Source organism: Asparagus officinalis, chromosome 5 (genome assembly GCF_001876935.1).
Source record: "Asparagus officinalis chromosome 5, Aspof.V1, whole genome shotgun sequence".
Lineage (NCBI taxonomy): Eukaryota > Viridiplantae > Streptophyta > Magnoliopsida > Asparagales > Asparagaceae > Asparagus > Asparagus officinalis.
In genome coordinates this window covers 125,849,936-125,862,602 of record NC_033798.1, presented here as the reverse complement: position 1 = coordinate 125,862,602, position 12,667 = coordinate 125,849,936, and the positions used below count along the sequence as shown (strand labels likewise).

The window sequence follows — 12,667 nt, the reverse complement described above, 5'->3', positions numbered from 1 at the left end:
TATTGCCCTTGCTTTGTTTGGACTTTAGAAGTTTAGTGAAGACCCAAGAAAACAGAATGGAGGACTGTTTAATACATTGTCAATGGGTGATAGAAGATGCACATTTAAACTAGAATAGAATAATTTGTAACCAATTCAAAGAAAATATATTTTATTTGCTCCATTTCTCTTAGTCCCTCCTATATAATTACTAGGTTTTATGAGCGTGCAATGCATGCGGTCAAATATCATGATTACTTATATTTAACTTATTTCCTTTCTAAGATTTATTCATTAGTTTTACTTTGATAGTCTTTGCTCGCTTATGTTTCTAATCCTTAGCATTGTGATTATTTATTTTCTTTGATGTTTGTTTGAATAGGCTATATTAAATTTAAATTTTCATGTTGATAACTGAAAATTGACATGAAACAAATATAATCCAAAGTCAATTTGAATTTTTAGGCTATTTAGACCGACATGAAACCAAACTTGACTTGAAAAAGTATGGTGTTGCGAAAGTACAAAACACTTGAAAAAATAGCGTTTATAAAGAAAGATGAATGATTACAGTCAATAAGCCAAGACAATTGATTAAAATTTGACTAGAACGAAACTAAAGAGAATATGAAGTTTGTTTCTAATCATGTATATACTTTATAGAAAATTATAAACTAAAGATTAATGCTAACGCTAGCACACTTTTATATGATAAAGCATCCACGTAAGTATATAGAAGTACTAAAAAAAGCTAATAAAAATCTATTCTGAATATTCCTACTTTTACTCAAAAAATTTAAACTACTTTATAAAATATTCAAAAAAAACAAACCTTTTATCTTTTGCTTCATTGTATTATCGAGTCGAGATAAATTATTCTCCACCTTTATCTTCTTCCTGAACAATTGTAAAGTTGTGTCTTCATCGTCTATGTTGATTGTGACATTAGACTGGAGCTATATTTTTTTGTTGGTATCTTTCCCCAACTCGTTTCATCTTTTATCTTCTTGCCTTACTTTACAAATAAGTTGAATGTTTCGATGTTCAACACAAACTTCTTAAAATACGAACTTTGATTAATTTTCTACTCAATGAGAATAAATGTTAATTTTATGTAATGAAATTTTTTATTTTTACTTTATTACTTAAATAAGGTTAGGAGTTAGCTCTTTTTCTTAAATAATGTTAATTCTATAATTTAGTCTTCTATCAATTAATATTATTAGTAATATTATATGCAATTCGTTTATTTATACAATGACGTTGATTTTTAATCTATTATATATTTTTAAATTGTTTATCCCTATTATAATTTTTTATTAGTTTTATGTAATTTAGTCTTCTATCAATTAATATTATTAGTAATATTATACGCAATTCGTTTATTTATACAATGACGTTGATTTTTAATCTATTATATATTTTTAAATTGTTTATCCCTAAAGTAAATGTTTTTAATCTATTGTTATTGCTATTTTTTACCAGTATCAATTTAGACTACTTTAGATGTTGAAAAATAATAATAAACATTAAATTAAAAGCTATATATATATTAATGAAAGAATATCAAACAATTAGTTTTTTCTATGGAAAGTTTAGAAAGTTTAGTTTTTTTTGTGTTTTTTGAATTTTTGAGGGTGTGATTTGCAATTATTTAAATTAGATAATGATTTTTAGAAAAAAATTAAAGTTTTAAGTTGGGTGCTTGTAATTTTTATATTTCATGTATTGGTGGTAAATTTTTAAATGTTAAGATGTTTCTTGCAATAATATTTTTTATGGGTATTGTTTGCAATTTGGATTGTTTTTTACAAAATTTAAATTTTTACCACACTACTAATAATTTCTATATTTGATGTGCTTTGGTTATAAGTTCTGAAATTTTAGGTTTTTACGATTTTTAACTTTTGAGGGAGTTTTTTTTATTTTTTGTAACTGTAAGTTATTTTTTGTTAATTTTAAATTTTCAAGTGCACGTTTTAAAAATTATAGAAATGACCTCAAAAGTTCAAATTATAGAAAAACACCCTAAAATTTTAAATTATTCGGGGGTTATTTATAATTTTTAGATTTTATGTTTGTTTTTTTAAGTTTGAAAAAAGAAGGGTGTTTTATGCAATTTTGAACTTTTGAGAGTATCTTATGTAAATTTTCAAACTTTTTTTTGGGGGTGGGGGAGGTTTGGTAATAGTTTATGTATTATAATATGCTAACTACATATGATTTCTTAATCTTATTTTTTTAAATTGTGGAGTTATAGGTGGTTCACGTGGGATTAGTATAGGATATAATTAGTATTAGGACATATTATGATTTAAATAAAATATTTAAAATAGTGTTTTATGTATTTTATTAATCTTATTTTTTAAAATTGTCGAGCTATGGATAATTCACGTGAGATTAGTATAAGATATAGTTTGAATTATAATAAAATAAGTTTTAAAATAAAAATATTCAAAATAATGAAGAATAATATTGACGATGGAAATTTTTTTTTCAAACTCGTGATTTTAAAAGGAGTATGATAAATAAGAAGATTTTCAATGATACTTAAAATTAGATTTAGAATCAAATTTTGGCAATAAAGAGGTAACTCGATGTCCCTGTACATATACACTTTTTCGTGTGTTTTCCCGCGGATTACCTCTAAAAGAAACAAACATATGTTAACTCTAAAGCTCTGAACCGACATGTTAATTCTGTTCTGAACCGACAAGATAATTCCGCTCTGAACCATCATTATTCTTTTTAGTGTTCGTATAAAAAAGTCAACTTATCGAACTCAATGTTACCTTATAGTCATTGACAGGAGTAAATGAACAAAATTGAAACCACAGAAGCAAGATAGATGAGAGATTTATGATAATGAAGGTAATAATAGATGACAGCAATAATAAAAATGTTTTATTAGACGTGTTAACTTTTAACGACACTTGAAATTAGATAAATTGACAATATTTTTTTGTTATTATCTGAAGCCCGCAAATCCCAAAAACCCTAGCTGACCCATTTCAGGAAAAACCCTAGCTCACCCCACCGCGCCTCTTATAAACTTCACTCTATCTTTGGATCCAGTGAGTAAACCCTAGCCTCTGGATTCCTTTGTTCTTTCCTTAAAATTATCCTTCTAGAATCTACCCCCAATGGATTATATTACTCCCTCTGTCCTCTGCTAGGGTTTCCAGCTCTCTCTCTCGCTCGCTCTCCGCCCTTTTTCTTTCCTTGTCCTGTAATTTTCTTCTTCTTCTTTAGCTAGAGATGGAGGTTGCTTTGAGAAGTGCCGAGAGCAATGGAGCTGCTGATTTGGTTAGGGTTTTCGTCGGCACTGTTCTGATTGCTCAAAAGGCTCTCTTTTTGGTTCTCCTTGCGGTATAATCCTCTATTTTTTTCTTATAATTTTGTCAAATTGGTGAAAGTTTAGCTAGGGTTTGTTTTTAATTCGTTAAAGATGGGATTTTGGGTGGTGGGTTGGAGTTCTTTTGGTGTTTAGGGATTGAGGTTCAGATTTTTTCACTTCTGGTGGTGATAGCCCGATAGGTGTAGTAATTCTGAGGACTTTTGATCTCTGCGCTGTCTAATTGTCCGATTATTTGATAACATTACCAGCGTCCATGCAAGATTGGGATGCTGGTGGTACTAAGTTTTCATATTTATCTCGTTGTTATTAACGGATGTTGTCGTATAATACCAAAGGAAATATAATCTAGGGTTTCTTCTAGTATTGCTTAGGGAGTAGTACTTCTTTAACTCGATTAATCATATTCACATTTAAGACCACCATTAAACCCCTTTTGCTCCTGTTAGGGCTTTACTTATTTCATTGTTATTCTTGTGCTATCTTTGTCAATTGGTGATATTTCAGCTTATACGAAACTTTTCTAAGATGATAGTTTACTTCACTAAAATTTAACGTGACACTCTCTTGGTTTTCATTTCTTCATGGCATATTAAATTCTGTCATCTTCTTGTTGATGTCTGCAGTTGTTTGTGATTGCTGCTGCTATGGTATTTCTTGAAATGCTATAACTATATTTTTGCTTTATGCAAGACTTTCAGAATGTAGCATCATTCACTTACTTGACTACAATTGTATGTATCTTGGCATGTTAGACGTCAGTTTTAGGACACATTTAGTCGTTCTATGCGAGTTTAACTAGATAAGCACACGTGTTGACAAAACTCATTCACGTCCCACAAATTTAATGCAACTTTTTTTTTTTTGTATTGCATGCTAGATATGCTGCCACGTGAAGTATGCTTGCATTAGGATAAGATAGCCCGATGTCGTTGTTCATGAATTTGTTTTATGTTTTGAATTAAGTGGATACGCAAGTTTAGGGACAAAACTCCTTTGATGTTGAAAATGACTCAATACCCCACGAATTTAATGCACCATTTTCTCGTTTTACATGCTAGATATATAGCTATGTAGCTACGTGTAGACCTGACATGTAAAACATGAGATAATCTTCTTTTTTTAAGCGCAACTTTCTTATATTTATTTCCCTTTTGTTCATTGTATTTACTAGTTTCATGCATTTGTGCCCATAAAAGTAAATTTGTCAGCATGTGCTGTGCATGTGGAGCTTTATAAAGTATTTAACGTGTTTGTAATCTGAAATTATGGTGCGGCTGGGCTTTATGCACAGAAGATCATAGGTATAATCTGGGCTTTATGCATAGAATCATGGATATAATTCAAGATACAAAAACTGGGCCCATTTCTGAATGGTGTTTGCCATAGCCATTGTGTTACAGTCAACAGTTTGTTACCGAGCTATGTTTGAATGTAATCCCATTGACTAAATTTAAGGGTTAGTTTACAAAACCCTTCTTGAGCTTTTAAAACTAATGGAGGAGTAAAGGCCAATGGATATTGGAAAATTTAAGACTTCTAGTGTAGTGCCACGATGACTGGAAAACCTAGAAAGTTAGAAGTATATGTTCAGCTAGTTGTACGTGTGTAAGAGACTAATAATAAACTGAAAAAGAAACTAACTGGGTACAACATGAATGTCAATAGTAAACTTCCACCACTAAAAATTTTAATGCCTAAAATAAAATTTCATAGTTAGCATGTCCCTGTTATACGTGTGTTTATGAATTACCTAAATAGACAGACAATTGTGAGTAATTTTAGAAAAAAACTCGATTAAAAGAGGAGGTTCAATGTTTCAGCATATTTATTTTTTTTATCTCACAAAAGTCCTAAACTTTGCTCCCACCACGAAGTTGTTTGAACTTTTTTCACCGGACCCCTTATCTATAACCGCAAATAACCAAAATTTTCCTGAGAGAAACAACAATAAAACTTTTATCCCAAACGTTTTGGGTCGGCTACACGAATTATATTTTCCATTTCTGTTCTATTATGGGTCATCTCCTTTGTTAAATTAAGCATTACATTAACCTTCTTAATTGCTCCCAACCAAGTTTTTTAGGTATACTTTTAGATCTCTTTGTCCCATTAACTATAATATTATACTATTCTAGTTTTACTAACTATTACTGGTGCACTAAAATGTCTCCGTTATGCGTTATCAAACCACCTTAGTCAAATCTCTTATTTTATCCTCAATAGAAGCAACTTTTAATTTACTACGGATGTAACCATTTCTTATCCGATCTTTTAGTGTATGCCTACAAGACTATCGTAATATTCTCATTTCCGCTACACTCATTTTTTGCACATGTTTTTTTAATTGTCCAACATTTCGATCCGTAAAGCGTTGTTGGTCTTATAAATGTCCTATAGAATTTTCTTTTTAGTCTAATAGGTGCCCTGAGAGAAAAAACCCTCAATTGGGTGAAGTGATACGTTGCCTATAAATGGCAGATGACTAAATTGTGTTTTTTCCTCCTTTCAAGTTTCAACATCATTTTAATTATTTACCAATTAGAGGCACTGGGTCTAAAAAATAATTAAATAAATTTTGGGAGGTTTTTGTGAGACACCCTAAAGTTCAGGGGTTTTTTGAAATTAAAAAAATAGGTGGTTATGTGCAAAAACCCCAAAGTTCACAAAATTGTTTGGGTAAAATTCACTCTTAAGATGAACATGCTTGAAGGTTGCTTCTCTTGTAATGAAGAGTTTTTGTATAATCATTCTAATTTTCTTAAGTCTTCTAAGTAAAGAGTTAATGCCTGCTTAACTGGGTTATGTTAACTCTGATTGACAATAAAAATTTAATTGGTGGGGTTTTGCTATTGATTTTCATGCTGTAGGCACTTAGTCTTTCCCCCCTTGATTTATTATTTGTCACTTACAAGTACTGGCGTACAGCTAGCTGAATACACACCCTGGCTTTCTAGGTTTTGCGGTCTTCATGGCACTTGAGACGTATTGAACTTTCCAACATCTGTTCCTTTTCTCCTCCGTTAGTTTTTTTTAGTACAGTAGTCTTCACTATCAAATTTTTTGTTCACTTTTTTGTTCATCTTGGTGCCATTCACAACTTGAACAACGACAATAAGTTTTTCTTACCGGAAAAAGTAAACGGAATTAATGAATGGAACATTTTAATTCTCAAGGATGCTATTGTTAGCACACGGACAACTGAATTTTACGACTATAATTGTTCCCTGTGGTATGTGGTCTGCACTATGTACTTGCTAGCTGGCAGGCATCATTATTCCCTGTGGTATGCTGTCTGCACTAACTTACTTGCTAGCTGGCACATCTCCCACCCCCCCCCCCCCCCCCCCCGCCGGCGCTTCTCCTCAAACAGAAAAAGTGGATGAATCTGATGAATGTGATTAGTTGTCTTAGACTGCTATTTTACCGCCATTCAAGTTAATTCAGTGATAAAATTAGGTCATACAACATGTTGTCTAACTAATATAATCAATGGTTAAGTGAGTCCAAAACCATATTATCAATATTTAAGGGTTAATGAGAAATTATTTTGATGTTTCAGTGGAAGTAAACTGGGTAAGGCAGTAACTTATGTGATTCTGGTTTCATTTTATCCCTTTGTACCGGGTATCAATTTTGTTTTATGCAATTACTAGTGGGTTGATTATTTAGTTTTTTTATTAGAATGCCAAATTATTAATGCGAGAAATCAGGTAATTGCTTTTGTATTGGTTCATACAGTAAGAAAAATATGGTTGTATAGAAGCATGAAAAAGCTTGTACGGTCCCTTTGAACAGTTAGCCTCGATCATATGTTAATTATTACAAAATATTCGCTGGAACATGGACCCTTTATCTGGAATTATGAGCTTTGTAATTTTGCACTTGTTCTTTGTGGTACTAGTCCTATTATACCTGGTGATGAAGCTTAGAAGCCAACATTTTTGTAGGACCCTTGTGCTGTCCTGAGGCAACATCTACTACAAATTGCTTCCAGGATGTAGCTTACCACATTTTCATCTTGTAACATGCCTACCAACAAACTTAAAATTGGATGATGCACTTCGATTGCTCCAAAAAAGAAGTGGTTGTTTTACTCTCCATTCTCAATCCTTTCTAGCCCTTTTCCATCTTTATTTCCTTCTGACCCTTCTATCAAGAGTCCTCTTTGAATAAAAAGCCTACTCATACATCCGCCACATAAATGAATTAAATTATGTTGAAGCGTCGTTAAAGAATGATGCATAATTGAGGTCAAAGACATGCATTATTTATAGGAATGTATATTACTACCTGTGAGGTTGGATAATAGAATAAGCCTTTTCTTCTCTGATCTACATTATTATGGTTTTAAAGTTATCGAAAGCCAGTGAAATAGCATGGGTCATGCATAATAGAAGTAATGTTCGATTTCTGTAAAAGCTGGAATACTTGGGTCGATTTTAGTCAATTCATATAACATGCATGGCAAGTAGATCTTAGACTGATGTTTCAGGGGAGAGTTTGAACCTGAAGAGATGTTATGCTATTAATTTAGGTTTACTTGCGGATGGACCCTCCTGTACTATCGCTCAATTGTGGATAGATCCCCTGTAGTTCTAATGTTGCAGATAGACCAATGAGTGAAATATTTTGACTTCTTTAGCCTCAGAGAAAGATAAAATTGTTTTTTGACAAACATACCTCATGAGAGTAAAAGAGTCAAAAAAATTCACTTGGGGGATCTATCTGCAATGAAACAATGGTACAAGGGGTTATCCAGGACAACAAAACTGTAGTGGGTCTATCTGCAATTGAGCGACAGTACATTAATTAACCCTTTTATTTATTTATTTTTCTTTGTAGTCCTTATTTGAATGTTCAAATTTTGTTTAGATAGGCTTATTGTCAACGGAAAGCCATGCATTGGGTACGGCGGCCGAAGTCATCACTGGGTAACAACTATTTTTTCCTATCCATGATTATTTTGATCCGGTGTTTAACTAAGTTAAGTTGTTAGCTTGAGTCCTCACCTGGCATTCTGCTTTGCATATGAAGGTTGCCTGTAGTTGCTATGGGGAAAAACAAAGCTGAACCTGAGAACAAGGATGCTGGTGACTCTGAAGACGATGAAGACGATGAGGAGAACGAGGACGAGGATGCTGGAGATGACCAAGGTGATGATGGCGGTGAAGGCGACTCGGGCGATGAAGCGAAAAACAATGAGGGAGGTGAAGAGGCTGATGATCCCGAGGCAAATGGTGAAGGGGGGAGTGATGACGAGGACGAAGAGGACGATGATGACGAGGAGGATGATGATGAAGATGATGAAGACGAGGACGAAGAGGAGGATGAAGATGATGAAGATGAAGAAGTTCCTCAGCCTCCCGCTAAGAAAAGAAAATGAAGGTGTCGATTTGAGTAGGGTTGTTGATGATTAGGAGATAGAACATGGTGGGTTGTGTAGAATTAGAGGGGTAACTGAATCAGTAGGAAAACGGAAAATGCCCTGTTGTGAAAAACCTTGTTTAAATTTCATATGGTATCATTCTGTTTTTGACTTTGGCGCAAGTTGAATGCCCCATTATCTCTATGTGCATCCTAGCATTGCTGTGATAATTGTTGCCCTTTGACCATGCATCATGGAGCTTGTTCTTGTGTTCTGGTCATTATTATTATTAGTAGTATTATTCATCTATTTGCGTTTGCGTTCTTGATATTTTCAAGCTTGATTTCAGTTTAAGTTTCTCGCCCTCCATGTAACTAGTATTTTTAGTTTACTGCTTCGAATAATTCGCTGTGTGGTTTACATTTATGTTATTTTGGAAGATATTTAAATCTCGTCTTAAAATGTAGTAAGAGCATCTCCGAGAGTGATCTTAGGTTTTTCTTATATTTGAGAAGCAAATCTCTCATCATAAAAAATAGGAAGCCAAATAAGGAGCAAGTATTCTAACAATGCTCTCCAAATAGCTTTCTATCTCATGTTTTAGACTAAATAAAGGGAGTAGGAGGAGAGAAAAGTTGCTCTAACAATGCTCCCTATAAGACTAAATATAAGGAGTCACTTTGTTATCCTTGATTTGGAATACCAAATCATATTCCCTATATTTAGTCTTCAACATAGGGAGCAACTCTTCTCCTTCCTACTCTATATATTTAGTCTAGTACATGAGATAGGAAAGCTGTTAGAGATGCTCTAAGAACTTTAGTGAAAGTAGTTCTTCGCGTCCTTCTCGTACTCTCTTGACCAACAGTTTTACATGAAAGACTACTGAAGCTTGGATATTTCAAAGACAACTGAAGCTTGGATGTTTCGAAGGGAAACTGAGCGACACAACATCAACAGACAGAGATGCTATCACAAAAAATATTCATTTATAATTATACATGTTATACATGTAAACAGATTAAAAAACATACTTAACATATCAAAATCAATAAGTGACATCGAGATTGCACTATCTCGACCTCAATAAATCTCAGATGAAGAACCTTGAGACTACTGAGAAACCGAAGCTAATTTTTCTTGGATATCAAGAGGAATTCCAGGTCTCCAAGTCGTTCCCTCGGGTCCATCCATGAGAGCAATTCCAACGGCAGCCAACTCCCTTCTGATCTCGTCGGACCTCTCGTATTGCTTGTTCTTTCTTGCTGAACTCCTCTCATCTATTTTCTCTAGCACTTGTTCTTCAGTGAGTCCCGCTCTCTTTAGAGCCTTTTCTCTGAGCTGAAGTAAAAGCTGCAAGTGCAACGAGATATAATACGGGGTTAAACAGTGGAAATCTAAAAAGATGTGTTTGTAGATGGGGAGTTTGATACCTCATGATAACTTGAAGGCATCAATCCAAGAATAGTCAAAGAATTCTTGATTTCCTTCTCGATAGCGGAAATAGATTCTATTCTTTTTTGCTGCTTCCTTCCCTGCTCACAGGATCAGGTACAGACCAAACAATCAATTATCTGAAGATAATACGTTTAATTCTTTGACGAGCATAAGCCCAAACTCATAAAAAATCAGATATTATTAATAGTGTTTCCAATAGATTAAATTAGTATGTTAGGTTAAACTAGTTTGTTAGATAAGGCCGCCTCCTATCAGACAATCACTGGATTCTATGCAACATAAAAACCTGACTTGGCTGATCACATAACCACCATCAGTTTGCAACATAAAAACCTGACTTGGCTGATCACATAACCACCATCAGCATCATTATTCTGCGTGCAACCAAAATCAGCACTTGATTTTTAGACTGCATATCATGTTAATATCACAAAGTAAAAACGACCATCATCCTCAACTCCAAGCCACTTAATAATTTAAGCAATAAAGTATGGAAGGATGAAGGTTTGTCTCTCGAAACTAAGGCAAGAGACAATTCCCCATGAAATTTTTTCTGCATAGAAGAGGGAGGGGTGCTAAAATGAGTTATCCTTCATATTTAGATATGTCAAATGACATGCCTTCATTTAATCATAGAAAGCTAGATATCTGGAACCTTATGGTGCTGTTTTCTTCCCATTTTAAGTGATGCGTTTTATAATTGGAATGATACGAACACGTCTGAAAAACAGCTTATTTGTTGCGAGAAGGGCAAAAAAAGGGGGTTTTCAGCAAAGCAGAGATCACTATAGTGGACTCCTCGATCCTGTTTGGAATTTAACCAGGGACAACAAAGCTGTAAGATGGACTCTGATCAACATATTCTCATAGCAAAAACAGATTGAAATAAAAGAGATTGGCAAGGGAGACTTTTTGCCAAAGCACTTAAACTTGAAGCTGCATATTCATTTTACAATTTTATTAGGTGATCAAGAAGTGAAAATGATTCTGTCAATGTTTAATCTTTGTGTTGAAAGTGATCCTGAAGTGGTGCAAATATTGAAAATTGACAGTTGGAAGCTGATCAAACTTCTCTGCTATGTCATATTGTCATATAGACTTTGGAGGGCTATCAGACTCCCAAACTAAGCATGTGCTACAGAAAGTGAACCAATGTGCTTACTGCATAGTTAATGATAGCATAAAACAGGGTATGATGTGAGATGGAAGAGCTTGTAGCATCAGATGCTATGATATGTTTTCATCGAAGGATATACTTGCAATTGTGAGATTTTGCTCTGGCAAAGGATAAACAAAATTGGATGCAGTCAAACTTAGGACAATAACTTGATTTATTAATAACTTAATATTTGAAATTCAGGCAAATTTAGGGACAAGAACTTGATCTACTGATAACAGTAGTGGATTCAAGATTGAATTGTTGGTGACTTGAAATATCAAGTACTATTTTTCACTATTTTCTTTTTCTTTGCCAGATTGTTTTCATAGCTGAGGATCAAATATAATCGTCCTATGCAAATTGACTTAAGAATTTTAACAGTATCTGCAGCAGAATCAATTTCTCGGTATTTGTGATGACTATCCATACAATTCATTTTTTAGTTAAATTATTTCTCCTTGACAAGATTCTCATCTCCTATGGGAATGTATAAAATGGTTACAAGCTATCTAAATAAACATATATAGTGTCTGAGAACAAATGCAGAAAAGCTGTTGCATAATCTTGCATAAAGGATCAACATAGTGTCCACACTGCTTACATTAGCTCTGCAGTAACTATTTTTTAGTATGCAGAAATTATTATATACAAGAGAACCTTCTAATATTTGGAACTGCTCACGTATTCCCAGGGTGTTAGACAGCCAAATATGTGCACCGACTTTGAGCAGTAAGGTGGTTAGAGACGCTAGGACTAAGGTAGATCACAGATGATTGCAGTAACAGAACAGAACAGAACAGAACAACAGAACAGAACAGAACAGAACAGAACAAAACAAAACAAAAATATGACTTGTTAAATAGCGAAAAGAAATTTGTCAACACAGGAAATTGGAAAGGAAAATAGAAAAGGAAATTATATTTTTCAGCAACATGACCTAATATTAACCCAATAACAATAATGATAGAAACCAAATCATGAGAACAATGATTGTTGTTTTGAACAAATTAGATGGCATGTTTAATAGAAAAGAAGAATCAGATTGTCAGCACACACACCAAAAAAAAGGAAAAAAAAGAAGAAGCAATAGTAGCACCCAAAAAAAAAAGCAAAAGCAAAATAGAATATAATATATTCTTATAAACAAGCAATAGGTCTAATATGAACCAAACGACTATGATACAAAGTAGATCATGAAAACAATGGTAGTTGTTTTTAGCAGATTAGATGGCATGTAAAATGAAAACAAGAATTCAGCTTGTCGACACAAAGAGTTGGAAAGCAAAATAGATAGAAACTTACAGTCTAACATGAACCCACAGTGATTATGAATGACAATAACGGTAAG

General features: G+C 33.4%; 2 protein-coding genes across 6 annotated transcripts in view; one reads left to right on the top strand and one right to left on the bottom strand.

Moving 5' to 3' along the window:
- Positions 2,978–8,953, top strand: LOC109841171 (glutamic acid-rich protein-like). Its single transcript, XM_020410057.1, has 3 exons — positions 2,978–3,348; positions 8,210–8,268; positions 8,372–8,953. The coding sequence occupies exons 1-3, from the start codon at positions 3,238–3,240 to the stop codon at positions 8,718–8,720; spliced, it is 519 nt and encodes a 172-aa protein (XP_020265646.1). The 5' UTR covers positions 2,978–3,237; the 3' UTR covers positions 8,721–8,953.
- Positions 9,670–12,667, bottom strand: part of LOC109841170 (cysteine--tRNA ligase, chloroplastic/mitochondrial) — a 12,676-nt gene continuing 9,678 nt past the window's right edge. For all 5 annotated transcript variants that reach the window (XM_020410055.1, XM_020410056.1, XM_020410052.1 and 2 more), the window contains 2 exons: positions 10,136–10,237; positions 9,670–10,055 (listed from right to left, as the gene is read on the bottom strand). In XM_020410055.1, the coding sequence (XP_020265644.1) occupies positions 9,816–10,055; positions 10,136–10,237 (342 nt within the window). In that variant the 3' untranslated portion in view covers positions 9,670–9,815. The remainder of the gene's footprint in view (positions 10,056–10,135; positions 10,238–12,667) is intronic.